Here is an 18,956-nt window from a genome sequence, read left to right as displayed (position 1 = left end):
TATATATATATGTATATATAAAAAGCACTGCTCAGGACCGAGGGGAAAAGAAATACCCCAACCAAATTTAGTGCTTTCATCCCACTTTAATCAAAGGAACTTCATCAAGACTTTTTGTGGTGCTAGTTTTTGTTTTTTGTATTGCTGGAGTTTTTATATACACACAGACACAGACACACACACACACACACACACACACACACACACACACACACACACACACACACACACACACACACATGTACAGATAAAAAAACATGCATGCGCACTTGCATAATGAGGAGTTTTAGATACCAAAGAATGGCTACCTTAAGCTTAACTCTTTTTGTGTTTATTCTGGATAAACTGATATTGGAAAACTTATTTTGAAGTATCATTTCTAAGCTCTTTTATCACATGATCATAAATTGACTGAAATGGTTGGTTTATGCACTTTTCTGCATAACTGACATTGTTCATTTTTCCACAGCCCTGGGCAGGATTGGTCATGTGACTCCACAAATAAAGGAGCTCCTGCTTTGGTCTGTTCATTATGAGGATCAGCCAGGCATTCGAATTGAAGCCTGCAATAGCATCATCATGTTAAACCTTCAGGACCAGGAAACAGAAGCAGTATTACAAGACAGACTTATTGTTGAGCCTCACCCACTAGTTAAAGAGTAAGTGTACAGTATTAAACAATGATGTTGTCCCACAAGCTGTGAAAAGTCATAGTGATCAAATGCATGTAAATATGTGAGCCTTGTAATTTCACACAACTGCATAAAGTAGCATTTTAATTTCAGAATACTTATTTTATTTATTTATTTATTTTTCTTTTGTTAACCGTATTAGTCCCAGTAGGCTAGTGGCCTGTTTTCAAGAGAAATGCAAGATAATATTTATATTTCTATATAGAGTTATACAGTATATACTTATAGAGTGTGTCCTTTACCTAAATATAATTGAACATTTGAAAAATCATTGTACCTGCATTCTCAACAGTCAAACTCCTGTGACACATGCCAGCATTTCCCTAGTCTGCAAAAAGTGTGTCCCTTTTCTTTTCCAGTGCTGTTACTATCTAGATTTATTTCTGGCAGTTAGGACAGGAAAGTACTTTATTTATTTTTTATTTATCCTTTGTTGACCAGGTGAGTTCCACTAGAATAGCAGCCTCTTTTGAGGCTAGACCCAAGACGGTATTTATACTACTAGGGGAAGTTTTGCCAGGGCATCGGGAAACTTCCCTATTTATCACTGTTGCAAAATGGACCCATTTTGCAGGAGCACTTCCTGTTTCCATTCTAGGTGCAGAGGTGGCCCAGAGAAACAGGGAGACAGATGGAGGAAGAAGGAGATGATGGAGATGTGAATGAAATGGAGGAGAAAGCAAATATTGAGACGGGAGAATGTATGCAGGATTCTGCGGAGATGTTTTAACCCATTCCCTCTAATGGAGCTCAGGAAATTTGCACTGTAACTTCCAATGGGCGGAGCCTAAGCCTTTTGACTGAATCAAATTATGTCCTCACATTTCAAACAAATGTTCATATATATAGTAGTGGCTATGAAAAAAGTATAAATGGCAAATACTTCAGCATAAACTATTTTTATAGTGATAGTATTCTTCAGGTTCTAGGTGTTAAACTGAATTTTATAAGTCACAGTAAATGCAATAACTATTACATTTGTAATATTTTGTAATCAACTTCAACATATACTGTCAATAGCATTTTATTCATCTAGCTGAGAGCTTTCATATGAGGTTAAGGAGTTATGTCTGTATTACTTGGTTGTTTGGATATATAGAACAATGTGAAAATTATATCTATATAAATTAATATCATAAAAACAACAGTTAATATCTCTTTATCTGCATATTAATTCAGTTTAGTTTGCCACTGTGCAAGTTTTTAGATGTAATCTTTTAAAAGCCTTGTCTATAACATGGTTTTGGAATTATTGATACAAATATGAACAAACAATATCTGACACCTAGAGGCATCAGCAGGAGTTAAATGCAGATGCACCTGGAGGCGTCATTCAGATGTAATGAGCTAAAGAAAACTGTTTGAAAAAGAAGGATCAGCAAATGATGACTGTATAATTACAACCCTGCAGTTGGGAGGGTTGTGGATGATTTACTTAAAGAAATGGTGATGCAGACTGAGGCAGAAAATGAAGAAGATCTTTCTTAGGGAAACATTATGGAGAAAATACAAAAGGATGATGCAGAGATGATCCTGAAGAATAGTGGTGAGATGGAAAAGAAAACAGATGCAGAGAAAGTAAAAGAAGGCAGAAGGGGAATGGCAGAAAATAAAACAGAAGAAAATGAAAAATGGAAGTATGTGGTAAGGATTCAAAATAAAGGAAACAAAGAAATGGATAGGTATCTAATGTGGGATGATTTAATAGCTCCTTTAGATATAAAAGCACATGAGTTAAGAGCATTTATTCTTATTAACAGAGACATTTTGTGACATGATATTTGAGACTGTTTTTCAATGGAAACATTTCTTGGAGAATATGAAAAGAAGAAATACTGTAATCCATGGAATCTTCCTGTGATAAAGGCATTTAACAGTGAAACAAAAAAGAAAATTTAAGTACAATTTCAAACAGAAAGAAAAAGAGACTTTGAAAGGATATTTGAAAACTTTATGTAAAGAAGTATTTGATATTTCAAGAGTTTATGACAAAAGGGGTTTATGGATTGGTGGCTGGAATTATAATATTGTGTTTAAAATAGAAAGCATAAACATTATATATATATATATATATATATATATATATATATATATATATATATATCTACTTTGATTCACGGAAAACCGGAAAACTCGTTTCACTGAATTTCAAAACACTCACACCAAATTGCTGAAAGCTCAACTCACTGAAAACTCATTTCACTGAATCACATTTCACTGAATGTAAGTACTGTTGTGAAATGCATGTTATGTAGATGTACTTATATTTGAAGACAAAAGATTTTTAACAAATGAAGAAAGATTACAAACATAGAAACTATGGGAAGGAAAAATAATCTGGAATTTGGGAGATGAGAGATCTTCTGGAATAGCCATATTCTGTAGAAATACAGTAAAAGTATTAAATGTAACTTTAGCAAAAATGGGAAAATTAACCAGTATAGATTTAAAATAGAAAGAACAAGTACAAAAAATGATAGCATTATATGCTTATACTAATTGTAAAGAAAGGGAAAGCTTATTTCATCAGATTTTAGACTTTATAGTGATAAATATGAATATTATAATAACAGAAAACTTTAATTGTGATTTAAGAGGCAAGCGTAAAAAAAAGAGAAATGATATAAGAAAATGTTAGAAGTTATAAGATGTGGTAAATTAAAACTTTGGGACAAAAATTCATGGACTTACAAAACAGGTGTGTGTATAGAAGTGTAATAGATTATTTTATAGTATCAGAAGGTTTAGTTATAGAAGGGGTGGTAGTTGAAACAGGATTTTCTGATCATCTTTTAATGTAGCTAGAGATAAAGGAAAACAAGGAATATGTAAAAATAAGCAAAGGAATAAAAAGGATAATTGAGAAACCATGGAATGAAGAAGGAAAGAGATTAGTAGTATAGTTATGGAAATATATTACTACAAGAACATTGTATAAAAATTGGTCTAAATGGTGGATGATATTTTAGGAAAATATTAAAAATGTTTTTAGAGTGACTATATGATGTGAGAAAAGTAGAGAAAGAAAAATGTAAAACATATAATAATGCATTGGAAGATTTAGAACATAACGATAGAACATATTTTGACAAAGAAAAATAATTATATGAAAGAAATCAAGAACAAGTACAAGAATTGTTATACAAGCAAAGATATTTTTAAAGGAAAAAAAGAAGACGTATCAAGTTGATTAAACAGATTAGTAAAGGATGATGGCAATGTAATGAGAGAAATAAAAAATGTAAAAGGAGAAATAGAAATAACTCAGGAAAATATTATTAATTTTGTAGTACAATATGTACAAGAAATGTTTAAAGAAGAAAAAGAAGGTAGTTAAAAAACATGAAAAGTAAAAAATTAACAGGAAAAGAGAATAAAGAGTTGGAAAAGGAGATTTATTTAAATGTTGTAGATAAAGTTTTAGGACAAGTAAATATAGATTTGGCAACAGGACCAGATGGAATAGGGTATGAAATATATAAAAATTTAAGGGATTGGCAAAAAATATTTTTAAAGATTTTGAATTAATGGTTAAATTAATATTTCATGCATAAAGAATTATGTAGTGGAATACTTAAGTTTATATGGAAAAATGAAGATGAAAGACAATTAAAAAAATGGAGACCAATAGTATTGAATAATAATGATTATAAGATCTTTATGAAAATAATATAAAAGACACTTGAAACTAAAATGAAAAATATTATGGAAGATAGTCTATATACTATAAAGGGGAAGGGTTGTCGAGAATTATTAATGATAGAGAAATTGTGGATGATACTATGAATAGAAAAGAAGAAGCAAAAAATCATGAAAGGAGACCTTAATAAAGCATTTCATACAACTAGATCTGAAATCTTTTGAGTAATAATGAAAGAATGCAATATAAGTGAGAAAATTAGTCAATTATGTATGTCAGCATAAAATAATGATGATAATAATAATAATAATAATAAAGTAAAAATACTTGTAAATGGCTGGTTAAACCACTTAGGCACATATGAAGAGTCGTGTAAGACAGGAATGTCCAACGAGTTGCATACTCTTTGCATTAATTATTAATGTGACAGTATTAGAAATAAATCATAAAATGAAGGAGATGGCATATATAACATCTGAAGGGTTAAGAATTTCAGTCTGTCAACATATGCAAATGACATTATAATAATTGCAAAAAAATTGCACAAATTAGTGTCTAGAGGTGATAGGGATGGCTTTAAATAAAGAGAAAAGTAAAGGGTTGGGTGATGCAGTAAAGATAGGGGGTAAATATTTTACAATGAATGAAATTTCTATGTAAGGTATAAAATTTGGGAATAAAGATGTAAGTAGAATTCAATGGGAAAGCAATAGAAGAAAATAAATCTGTCTTTTCTGGAGAACATATAAATTATCATTCCAAAAAGGCTTATTTTATAAATTCAGTACTGATGGGGGAAATGGCATACTTAGCAAGTTTTATGTTGCCAACAATTTTTGAAAAGGAATTAGTGCAGATATTTTTGTTTTCATATATATGGGATTATTGATTAAACCCAGTAAAAAAGGAGTTTTGTATGTAAATAAAGAGGAAGAAGGTGTAGGGTTAATTAACCCAGTAGTGTATGCTGCTTCATTAAATTTGTACAAAGTGTTAAAGTGGAAAAATAAAAAAATGAGAGATTAGTAGTAAAATTCTGTAAATATAAGTATGATAAATTTGAGAGTATGGTAAAAATGAGTAAAGGACAAAAAGAGAGTATAAATGAAGAAAAAAAAATGTTACCAAGAAAAAAATATTTTTGTGGAAAATAAAAACTGATGATATGGAAAAAGCTAGTAAAGCGTGGTATGAGAGTTTAATGATACAACACCACAAGTTTTACTGGTGTAATCAGAAAGTAGAATGGCATTTTTTTTTGCGGAGACTTTTAACAGATAAATTGCCAGTAAAAGAAAATATGCCATATAAAAAGCAGTTATAGAATATGTTTACATTGTCAAGAAGAAACTATGGAGCATGTGTTTTTGAAATGTAAAAGAGTAGACAAGTTATGAAGAAAACTCTGTAAAGAAGATTTTTTTTGTGATATAAAATGAGTGGATTAAAAAACATGGATATGAGTAAATATGGATATTATAATAATAGAAATAAAGAAAATGTTAAAAGAATAGATAAAAGGTTATTTTATGTTATATGGAATGAAATAATAAATTAAATTATTTTAATGGTAAATGGATTTTAGCAACAATATTAAGTAAAATCAGATGGTGGTTATGGAAAATGGAGTAGGGGTCTAATTAGTAATGAAAATGTACTATAATTGTGAAAGAAATTATGAATATGTGTAAATAGATTTGTATATCTATATATTTATACATTTGTAAATACCACCAACTGAAGCAGATGGGGCACTGGTTTAACATCTCATCCAAAGGACAGTGCACTCAAGAGTGCAGCACCAGCATTATGCTACACTGTACTATCAGCAGTCGAGCTATCTGATGTGGAAGTAGAACCCAGAGCCTTCTGTAGGAAAGGGTGCTACATTTTGCACCACTGACTGCCTACTTATCTTTATAGTACTTAACAATAATTAAGATTAATGCCTAAAGAAAAGTTTAAGCGTAAAAATCAATCAAGCTTTAAAATATGAATGCTGTCATCAAACCTTAAATAAGACATCAGCTACTGTTCCTTTATATCTGTGGGCTCTTGCAGGATGCCTCTTCTGCCACAGGTGACAAGGGTCCAGTAGTGCCACTCATCTTTTTAATATCTGTCAAAACTCAGTATCATCTTATTAAGCCTACCACTCTGCAAATGAAAAAGCCCCACTTGAAGGGATGTTTGGAGATTCATCAGACAGAAGACACTTGGTATGAGGCAGACAGACACAGGGCAATGGATCAGGAATTGTGGATTAAGGCTGGCAAGCCTAAATGAAAATCCAACATGGTTACAGAGACACTTGCCCTTTCTTTGGACACCTACTCCTCCTGTATTAAGTGTTTTGCCAGAGGATCTGCTGACAATAGGCCACATGGCCCATAAGGGGCTTTGTGAGGTATTTTTTTCTGGCCCTGTTCTTGTAAGACAGCATGCATGTAGATGCAATAACACCTTACTTGCTGCACCAACCCATAGTTTACCTGGGATTGTAGAAGACATTGAATGTTTCCCTTTAGGTGCTCAAAACTTAGTTGTTTGTATTTTTGTGCAAGATTGTTTTCTCATTGTTTGATTGTGTATACTACATAATGTAGCAGTATGTGACGGCCTGAATTTGTTTCCTTCATTATGAGGATCAGCATATCAAAGAATGTTATAGAGAAGACCAAGGTCTGAACCTTAAATGACTATATACAGGACCATTTTGCCCTCCCACACTGGAAGTCCCTGATCTCTTCCAGAAAATCCGAATCTCCATTTTTTTTTGGCAACAGATAGTTTCAGACAAGTGGATTCTGAAGATTATTCACCAAGGTTACAGATGGCAGTTTGAAGAAATTCCTCCTTTCTGTGGAGTTATTCTTCATCCACTAGAACACACTTCTCTATTTCCTTTTGTACTACAAAACAAGTTGTCTCAGACTGTAATAGAGACATTTCCTCCTTCCCAGTCTGGAAAAGGTTTTTATTCAAGCATGTTTTTGGCACCAAAGAAAGAAAATGCCTAGAGACCAGTTTTGGATCTTTCTTTCCTAAACCAGTTTGTAATTGTGCCCAAGTTCAAAATGTTGTCACTTCACAACCTGTTACCTTTTCTTCCTTATTTAAATTTTCCAGTAACAATAGGTTTAAAAGATGCTTGTCATCACATCCATATTCATCCAGACTTCAAGTGTTTCTAAAGGTTTTGTCTGTGTGGAACTCATAATCAGTTCTCTGCCATACCCTTTGCACCAAGAGTGCTCACAGAGTGTCTGGCTCCAGTTATAGCTCATTGCCGGCTACAGGATACCCACATTTCCCATATTTAGACAACTTGTTTATCTCTGCAGTCTTTATTAAAATGTGTCAAAAATTTCTGTCTTGGTGAAAGATCTGTCGCACATCTGGGATTCCAAGATGATATTCAAAAGACTATTTTGACTCCATCACAGTGCTGCTGGGGAGTCTCCTAGACACCTCAGTACAAAGAGCTTTTGTTCCACATGAAAAATAGATCTATATCAAGATCCATTTCTAGGATTTTCAACTCAAACTTTGGTCTCTGCAAGAGAATAGCTCAGGATTCTGTGTCTCATGGCATCTATGATTCTTATGATATGCCTGGTAAGACTCTACATGAGAAAGATACAATGGTATCTGGCATCTCTTTGGTCCCAGCACCAACGCTTGCTAACTTTTCAAATCACAGTTCTAGAATTTGTCAGAAAAGGAATCACTTAGTGGAGGCTGCAAATGAGGCAGCAAATACCCCTAAATCCAGGTATTCCCTTCTCCCCTCCTGACGCAAAGCAGTCATTCACTGCAGATGCATCAGACTTTGCTTAGGAAGCAGTTTCAGGAGAGATGAAAGTACAAGGTGTTTGGGGCACCAAGGACAGATGAAAGCATATAAATATAAAAGAGATGCTTGCTGTAATCATGGCAACTCAACAGTCTGAATCATCTTTGGTCCCCTGAACATCTTCAAGTTGTTACAGACAATACCACTGTCATTTGGTACATCAACAAGCAAAAGAGAACCAGGTCTTTCCCACTAGCCATGTTAGCTTGGGATATAGCTTTACAGCACAATCTCAGTGTACAGGCATCCTACATCCTATCAGAGACAATTTGTGGCAGACAAGCTGAGCAAGACAAAGGCAGACCCTCACAAATGAAACTAGATCAGGGTCTTAAAAGATTTGATCCCTCTGTGGAGAGTTACTCAAGTAGACCTTTTTGCCTCTTCTTTGAACAATCAGCTGGCAAAATTCTGCTCCTGGACTCCATGCAAGAAATCCTGGAAGACAGATGCCTTTTAATTTCCTTGGACAGGAATGTTCTTGCATGCTTTTCCACCCTTTACACTGATATCCAGGGTACTTCTAACCCCCAGAATCACTGTGGTGACTCCCTTCTGGCCCAGGCAACAGTGGTTCTCCTTTATTTTGGAACTGGTCGGGGAAATTACCACAAGCCCCCTCACAGAATGGATCTTCTTACACAAGAACAGGGGTGTTTGATATATCCTGGCTCCAAACAACTTCAACTGATTTCCTGAATGTTAAGGTATTTTTTAAACAAGAAACATCTTTATTGAATTATCACTTATAACATAGGCAGTCATGCATTTCTATAAACATTATACATCACATATAATCTTCTATACAGTCATGTCACTCAAACATTATAGCTAATTCAATTCCTGCCTTCACTTAAACCTCATTCCTTCTTCAAAACATTATTATGCATGCATTGTTCCCACAATTCCCATTTTTCCATGTAATTTGCTCCTACCCTTTTCTAAAAATCCCACTTTCAGTTCTTTTATCTTTGTTACTATATTCACTATTTCTATTATAGTTGGTTTAGACTTGATTTTCATTTCTTAGTGAATGTTTTTTTGGAGACACTAGAACTGAACTCTGCAAGGCCGTACTATGTCTAGGCAATTCTGATTCTATATCACGGCTCAAAATTTTTTTTCCATAGCCATACCCATTTTCTCCTCCAGTATTTATGGCAGAGTAGTCTACAGAGAATTTTTAAAGTATGCCAACTTGTTACACTTGCAAATAATATATTCCAAATTATCACTTCCTTCTCCATCACACCAACATTTGCAATCTACCTGATGAAATATTCTTTGGAGTCTGAATGCAGTATAAAAATGGGTCTATATTATATGAGCGAATGCTTAGGTTGTCGAATACAACATCATCAACACCTATTCAGTGAACAGCAAGAACACCAAATGCTGGAAACCGTGAAATTCGAAATCCTGATTCGGCATAGTTGGCCCTTCTACGGTGTAGCTCCGTAAGGTAAGTGTGCGATAGTTACAGACCTTAGGGTTAGGGTGCGGGTTAAAGTAAGTGCATAGATAGTAATGTATATAAGGGTTAGAATTAGGGTTTGGTTAAGTGTATGTGTGTGGATTATTTATTTTGTTTGGGTATAGCTTATTAAGGTAAGTGTGCGATAGTTACGGAACTTAGGGTTAGGGTGCGGGTTAAGGTAAGTGCATATAATGTATGGAAGGGTTAGTGTAGGTTTAGAAGTAGGGTTTAGGTTAGTGTATGTATGTGATTTATTTATTTTGTTTGAGTGGGTAATATGTAGCGAGCGGTGTAGTAGGAAATGTGTTTTGTTTTCGTTAGTGGGTGGAACGGTGTTGGCCAAGTAAAAGTATTCGGTGATGTGTTTTTCTGCATTGTGAGGTTTTGCTGACTTGTGCGTTCGCTGAATAGGTGTCGATCATGTTGTATTCAACAACCTAAGCATTCACGCACATAATATAGACCCTATAAAAATACCTATGCAAACTCTTCCAAGAAAAGATCCTAAATCTTCTAGACTTTGCCTATACTCTGATATCAATCCTTGATAGGGAAGGCAGTCTCTAGCCTGCAGTCCAAATTAATTATTGGCCTATTACTTTCCCTCTTTATTATTTTCTTACAATGTCTTGGTTCCTGTGGAAGTTCCTTCCAGTAAATTCCAGCCACCTCTTGCCTGTTCTCTGTGCCCCTAATTGCAGTCATCCCTATCAGCAGAATCTCCTTTCTCCATTCCTGTGTTGACTTACTTTGTAGAATACTTTCTGCTACTTTATGAATATTATGCCCTGTATGATTATTGTTTTTTTGTTTGCTTTTTTTTTAAAGAAGAAACATCTTTATTAAATTATCATGTATGACATAGGCAATCTTATATTTATATAAATGAAACTAAACCATACCGACACAGTTTCAGTTGTGAATGTTATACATCACAAACCATGCTGACACAACTGTAGCTGCAAACATCATACATCATTATACTATATCCAGTCATTGTCAATCAGACATTGCATAGCTCATTCATCTCCTGCCTTCTTTTAAACCTTGTTCCTCCTCTGCATGTATTGATCTCATATTCCTATTTGTTCCTATGTTATTTGCTCCTACCCTTTTCTAAAGATCCCAATTTCATTTGTTTTATCTCTATTACTATATTCACTACTTCAAGTAACATTGGTTTAGATTTTGATTTCTATTTTCTAGTAATTGCTTTTTTGGCAACCATCATAATCACATTTCAGCAAGGCCTTACTATATCTAGGCAATTCAATATCTGTAGCATAGCTCAAAAAATCACCTCCTTAGTTACACCAATTTGTTCACCCAGTATCTCCACAAGTAATCTTTAAATTCTACCAACTCATAACACTACCAGAAAATATGTTCTTAGTTACCTCTTTCTCCCCTGTTACACATCCAACTTTTGCTGTCTACATGAGGAAAATTCTTTGGAGTCTATTTGGGGTATAAAAATACCTGTGTAAACACTTCCAGGCAAAGATCCTAAAGCTTCCAGACTTTGTTGCATATTTGGGAGTCATACATATAACCCCCATTGTTTCTTTCTGAATTGCTTATCCAGTCTCTCTCCACAATCTGTTCTAACATCCACTGATTGACTCTTATAGTTATCATTCAATAATTTATATGCTGTACTAATTATTCCTTTCTTAACAACAACCCCTGTTTTAGATTCTACTAGAACCCCTCTATGTCTTTTTCTTTGCCTCTACACTGATAGCAATGCTTGACAGGGAAGGCAATCTCTAACCTGCAGTACAAATAAGTTATTTGCATCTTCCCATTTTATTACATTTCCCTCTCTAGTTATTTGCTACCAATACATTGATTCCTTTTCCAGTTTTCTCCAATAAATTCCAACTCCCCCTTGTCTATTGTCTGTATCCCTAATTGCATTCATCCCTATCAGCAGAATCTGCTTTCTCCATTCCCATGTTGGCTTAGTTCTAAGAATATTTTCTGCTACTTTATGAATATAATATTTTGTATGATTATTGTTATTCTCCTTAAAGGTCTGTATTCAAAATCTCTGTCTCTCCTTGTTTATTGAGCTTCCCCCATTTCATCATCTCTTTCCATTTTGAATTATAGTTCTCTGCTTGTGCTATATATAGGAGCCTTAACTGTGTACCTCTGAAATACCCGTACAAATCAGGTAATACCAAACCACCTTGTTCTATTGGAAGGATCAATTTATCCCACTTGACTCTTGCCCTCTTCCCCTCCCAGATAAAATCCTTCAGCTCTTTATTAATTGCTATCCACAACTTCTCCTCTGGTTGATAAAAATGTGTCTACCTGGTGTATAAAACTAAAGGGACTAATAGCATTTTCATTGCTTGTATCTTGCTATCCATATCCATATAACAGAGCTTCCAATTTCTCAGTTTTTGTATTATCTTTTGTTTAGTCTCTTTCCACATATCCTTAGCTGCCATAACAGAATCCCTTTTAACCCATACTCCTAAGTACTTCATTTTATCATTTTATCATGTCCTCATGAATATGGATATTGCTGAACCAATTTGTGTGTGGATACATAATTTACAGCTATTGCCTTTGTTTTATCTTCATTAATTTTGCATCCCAAAAGGACTTGAAACTGTCTTAGAATGTTTCACAACACTGAAGTGTCCTTTTCTGTTTTTATCAGGTACAAAAATATAATCTGCAATTAAAGCCAGCTTTTCTTGATTACCATCACAATTATATCCTTGAATTTGTGAGCCCCTTATTTTCATTGCCAGTGATTTTAACTATAATGCCAATAACAAATGGGAAAGAGGACACCTCTGCCTGGTTCCTCTGTTCAAACAGAACTTATTAGACAGGAACATCCCCACTTTAATTTTCACTTCAGTCCCTCATAAATCCTTGTAATGAACCTTATTCTTTTATGAAGGAATGCAAATGTTCCATTGCCCTACTCATACAATCTTAGCTTACTCTGTTGAATGCTTTCTTTATATCAAGACCCAACAACAACTGTAGTATTTTCTTACATTCTGCTTCTCTCTGGATCATCATTGCTCTATTAATGTTGTGAAATATTTGCCTCCCCTCCTCACCATTGTCATTCTTTTAGCTTTTATAGACATAAACACTTTATAATCATGATTTAGAATCAAAACGGGTCTATGTGAAGCTGGATCTGATGGGTCTTTACCATATTTAGGTATTATAGCCACCACAGATTTCTTCCTGGATGTTGGTGCTTCTCCTCATTTTAAAATACTTTTTATTACTTTCTTCCTGCCTAGTTTCCAAACTTCCACAGGAATACCATCCATTCCAGGGGACTTTCCTGTAGACTGGTTATACATCACCATTTTATCTCCTCTCCTCTTGTGCTAACTGTTAGTAACTGAGCCTCATCTACCTCTAACCTTGGCATATTTAATTTTTCTATAAACATTTCCTTTTGTACATTTTCTTGAGTTCCACATTTCTCTGTTTTATATAGATTTTCATAAAATGTCCTAAATATTTCTAATACCTGTACAGGATATCTGGTTATTTTTCATGTTACAGGCTCCCTAAGCTTGGCAAAAACCCTTTCTACTTTCTGTTGCCTGAGCCATTGTGCTAAAAGCTTTAGTGTTCTAGAGTTATTATCAAAAAACAGTTGCTTACCAGCAATCTTTCTAAACTCATGCATATTATCAGGTAGTCCCTTATTTTCTCTTTAGCACTCTGCAGTTGCACCTCTTCTTGTTCTGTAAGATGTGCCCCATTGTCCGATACTTTAACCTTTGTCAGTCTGTCCAAATAATTCTTGTTACATCTTAGCCATATCTCTCTTTCTTGTATTTCTACCCTGTTTTTAAACTCCACTTTCATTTTATCCCTCTCCCTAGCTAAATATTCTGAAGAAATTTCTATCTTGCCTAATAACTCCTGAATAATTTCCAGTACCCATTCCTTAAATTCCTCTCTGTTTAACAGATAAGGGGGAAGTGCCAGTGCCCTATTATTATTTCATTACCCTGCATTTTTATATTAGTTATTACTGGTGTGTGATGTCAAATAGATATTGGGTGCACATCAAAACTTTCAGTTAAATGCTCATGTTCCTGTGAAATACAATTTCTGTCTACCCTAGCCCAGGTTTTGTACCTTGGAGAATAATATGCAAATTCTCTCCCAGCTCCTACTATCAAATTCACAACTTCAGCACCAAATATTTTCTTAACTTTCTTCAGAAATCTACCCTCTTTTGTTTTTATTTTCTGTTCTAGCCCCCTATACATCATCACTGTTACTAATCAAATTCCAGTCCCCACATATCAGTAATATTCCCTGCTGAAAGCTGATTATTTCTAAAATAATTTTCTTAAGCTCCATTGTAGCAGTTTTAGGTGGAATATAAATACATGCCAGCAGAATCCTTCTCCCTTGCCAGTAGCCCCCTAGCACCACAAATCTGCCATTATTATCCTTTTTTCCCCTCTTCTATCACTATTGGAGCTCCTCTAGCAGTCAATATATGTACCCCCTTTCATACCTCTCAACCTGGAAACATCAGAAATCTGGACAAAGGCCCATGAAAAATAGGTACAAATCTGTACACTGATTAACATAACATGTGCATACATAATTTGTAACCCCGCCCACTCCAATGGAATTGTGGGATACCAACTTTCAAATGCAAACTGAAGAGCAGACAACCAAAATATAGCCCCAGAGTCCTCCTGCAGCCATTCCAATGTCACATTACTTGGCTATTTTGCCCCATTTACCACAAACACTGTGATGTGCATACTGCTTTACTTCTACAATGATTACGTGGATTTCATTTAAAACTTTTATTTTACATTTTATAGCACAAATACTAATAGACATCTGCTAAACAAAGCAATACAGTCTCACAATGAAAATAGACTTAGCATTAAAACTTCTCTGCCCTTGAAACTCACATTCATTGAAACAGCATTGAAACCTACATTCAAAGAAAATGCATCTGGCCAGTGGTGGATAAAGATTACCTTTGGGCTGTTTTCAAATCATAGGCCCCTTGCACATGAAACATACATGTGTTCTTTGATACATCTTCCTGACTATTAAATTATATTCCTTTTATAATACAACACACTTGTAAGTGTGAGTTTTAAATTTATTGTTTATAACATTTATTCAGTAAGCAATGAAACAAAATGCATGACCCAGTAATGATGAAACTGCCAAATTCAGAACATTTTCATCATAAAGGTCTACTCAAATGTCTACAATTTACCAGTACCAGTAAATTTGCACAATCTCTGCAGAAGTAAAAGTCATCTAAATAATTCCACATTAAAGAGATCTGTAACTAATGAAAAGGTTGCTGCTAGCAAACAACTTTATATTTCATTGTTTCATCTACATGTAAATTGCCTGCTGCCTTTGAAGAATAAATTGCCTAAGTTACATTAAAAAATGATAAGCTAGTAATATGTCAATAGGGAATAGATGACAAACTGGTAACAGGCTCATAGTTACTAGTTAGCACCTCCAAAGGAGGGCATTCTCAGAATTGGAGCATTCACCCCCTTCAAAGTACAACACAGTACAGTATCAGCAATCCATCTACATACTCTGGGAGTAAAACCCACAGCCTTCTGTGTCAAAAGCAAGTATACTACCTGTTGTGTTACTAACAATGCAAGTAGACTTTGCATAAGTAGCACTAAATTTCTCTTTGCCTAAAGAACTGTGCAGCACAAGAAATCAGGAAAAAGCCAACAAATTTTTGGAGGGTGAACAAAGGCCCAAAAACAGGGACACATTTGAAATGTTGCTTGTATAGTCTTAGAAAGTTGCTAGAATAAAATGTTGTATTACCATGTGTTTCCTGAAAGATAAGAAGACTGAAACTTAAATCGCTATCATTATTTAGTGAATTCAGTTCTCACTAATTTGCCAGAAAACCACAAAATTTATTTTTATTTAACATTTATTTGCCAGGAAAGTCCAACTTGGAAAGAAGCCAGTTTTCAGCAGAGGCTCCAGACACATCTTTGTATCATGGGAGGAAACCAGAGCACTCAGAGGAAATCCACACAAACACAGGGAGGATATGCAGACTCCACACAGAAGGCACTTCAGCTGAGAATCAAACCAGAGAACCTCTTGCTGTGAGGCAACAACACTACCATTGCACCACTACACCATCTGAATTTTTAGAGGAACAGACCAAAAGTATGAGCCAAACATTCCAGACATTCTGTCAAAATGTGTACAATTGAGAGCTACAACTCCTTCAATCAGAAGTGGTGGTATGGGTAAAGAACTCACGCTCTTGCTCCTTGTACCTAAGGTGCAGGGTTTGAGCCTGAGTAATCCTAACCACCAGATATACCTAACTGGGGCATCTCACACACACACACACACACACACACACACACACACACACACACACACACACACACACACACACACTGCAGCTTGTCAAATATTAATTAGGAAGAAGCACCAGTAATTCAAATGCTTGCGGCAGTAATCCGGTAATGGAAATGCAGCAGTTCCTAAATGCTTTACTTGTCCTCTGTACCTGCACCATCTGGGGAAATGCTTGCATGCTACTTTTACTGCTGCTGGCTGGCCAGAAACAAAGTACAGTGAATCCCTCAAGCCCTCAGCCAATTCTGACAGGCTGTTCAAGGAGCTGACTTCATCACACATGCCTCTACACATGATGATGTCAGCCCAAAAAGCCAGGGGGATTAAAAAAAGCCAAGAAATTCAGAAATTAAGGAGTGCCACTCAGGAATCATGGCACCCCATTATATGGACCTCAAAACTGGTAAACAATTAGAAATTTGGTACGGTTGATAGGTATGCCCCCTTTTCCTTTGTCCCTGATATTCCACTGAATGACCATCCAGCAATCCTTTCTTTATCAAATTCACATGCTCAATTATTTCCAAATGTGTCTCCCATAACATAACTATTTGTACTCTGCATTTTTAATACAGTTCACTTTTCTTTTTTTTTTTTGTATAAACCAGTGAGACCATTCATAGTCAAAGATAACATGGAAAGTGTTGCCATTATGATAAGAGGTTATTATTCTCACCTGTTATGTATAGCAGCTTTTTTAAATGTCAAGTTTCAGCTTTTGTGTTACATACATACAGTAATGTTTGCCATGTTGATTTTTTAATACAGTTGTTTCTTGTCACATCTTACAAGACTTTTTGTTTTAATGAAAACCCTCCAACAAAAAATAAATAATCAGAACCTATTAGCTTAATACAATCACAGAAAACTATGTACATCCTCAAATAATGATGCTTACCCTCCTAACCGAAACATTTGTCTCAGACTGGCAGCTATACTCACAGGCTTGAAATAACCTATAATTAAAGATATCTATGCTAAGACACATGGTACAGCCTGTGCTTCTACTTACATCAAATGCTGTCTGCTTTTGTTTCATCTTTATTCTTCTTTCAGATATAGAAAACAACTTGAATGTTTTCAGAAAACATTATCTTTTAGCCATTGAAATGAAAAAGTATTCTGTTTTTATTGCCCTTATCCACTTGTTTCCATTGCAACATGTGAACCAGATACACAGTTGCATCCACTACAAGCACTCATTTATTTTCTAGACCCCCTGGATTCTCAAAAGCTTACACGGCATGCATGATTAGTGTAAGAGGAAAATTTGCCAATATGGCAGCCAGCGATCCACGTACGTGCATGTTTGATGTGCGCGAGCGCACTAGCACTAGTTCTGCATGTTCCCAGCCCCGTATGCAAATTACCCCATTTGCAGGTGAAAACCATGCAAATGAGGTAAATCTGCCATCCAGGAGGCAGGAATCAGGGCATGCAGGAATGTACTCGGTTAGTAACCGAGTACGGTACTGCACACTCCAAAACTGAGCTATGGCAGCACCAAATAAAGGCTGCATATCATTGAGGAAGCATGCCAATGGCCAAGTAGAAGGCCATTGGCATTGCAAACAATGCAAAATGTACAAAATACAACTTTTATGATATGTCCGCCGATCACGGCCGTTGAAGCATAGGGCAGCGGCTCACAAACGGGATCAATGGGGAAATAAGAAAATTAACCTAAAAAAGCAGTCTAACTAAAATCAGTATTCCGCCATGCAAGTCAATGGCAGGCAAAAGACAACTTGGCAAGTGAATAGTGGGTTGTTAAGGGAGGAGGCACAGTGTGACACATGTAACTATGCATTAGCAGGCAATCCTATGCAAATGAGGGGAAGAATAGTGAATCCCAGTTTTCCCCAGCATGTAAGGCAGGTCCCAACAGTGTAAGTGTATGAATAGCTGAGTGCAAGACTAGGAGGTAGGTGACATCATGTGTGGGAGTGTCAGGCATACTGTCAGCAGATTGGAGCCCTGTGGTTTGGGGTTGCATCCAGCTTAACACAGCAAAGCCAGGGGGGGTGTCTATACCTGCCTAGCACGTATGACAAAGTGTAAGTGGGTCTGCGCTCTGCGCAATGGGATCTACAGGAAGATAAGGGAAGTGAACCCAGGAAATAGCAGCAGTGTGCACATTGGAGTACACCAAATGCATGGAGGAAACAGAAGGGCAATGGGAAGGGAAAGCAACATTAGGAAGTTAATCAAGGGGACTAGGTTCACTGCCAGGTGAAACGTATCATAACCAGCCAATTACACAGGCAGCAGCCCAGCCCAGAACTCCACTATAAACTATGCAAACACCTACTCCTCTGGTTTTACCCTACACCCTACACCACAGGTGTAAACAAGCGGGGAACTTTTAACACTCACAACAGCAAAATGTTAGGGGCTGCAATAGCTATCATACAACTTGTGGAAGAGGCTGAGGGTGGTGAGGATGGGAATGCTGCTGACCAACCCACAGTGAGGAGACGGAGAAGAGTGTACAGACCCAGGGTAACCTAATAAGGGCTACATGAGCTGGAGATAGTGGAGCACTATAGGGTGGACAGGGACCTCCTACAGCAGACTATTGAGCTGTGCCGGCCACACCTGACACACAGAACTAACAGAGGGGAACCCATCCCAGTGGAAACAAAGGTATGTGTAGGCTTAAGAGTACTAGCTACAGGTACCTTCCAAAGGCCAACTGGGGATATGATGGGGATCTCACAGGCATCAGCATCCAGGGTACTCCACCAGTTCCTGGATACCATGGCAGCACATGTCAGTGAGCACTTATATTTCCCCCTCACCCATGAGGCATTGGCCAGCAGTATGTGTCTCTTCCAGCAAATAACAGAATACCCTGAGGTAGTGGGTGCAATAGACTGCATGCACACA

General features: G+C 36.0%; 1 protein-coding gene across 1 annotated transcript in view; it reads left to right on the top strand.

Moving 5' to 3' along the window:
* Positions 1-18,956, top strand: part of HEATR4 (HEAT repeat containing 4) — a 390,162-nt gene that overhangs the window by 281,733 nt on the left and 89,473 nt on the right. Inside the window, exon 13 of the mRNA XM_044074085.1 lies at positions 470-659. Within this exon, the coding sequence (XP_043930020.1) occupies positions 470-659 (190 nt within the window). The remainder of the gene's footprint in view (positions 1-469; positions 660-18,956) is intronic.

Source organism: Protopterus annectens, chromosome 6.part0 (genome assembly GCF_019279795.1).
Source record: "Protopterus annectens isolate FY-2018-M chromosome 6.part0, PAN1.0, whole genome shotgun sequence".
NCBI classification, from domain to species: domain Eukaryota; kingdom Metazoa; phylum Chordata; order Ceratodontiformes; family Protopteridae; genus Protopterus; species Protopterus annectens.
The sequence above is the reverse complement of the archived record's forward strand: the minus strand, read 5'-3'. Positions and strand labels throughout refer to the sequence as shown.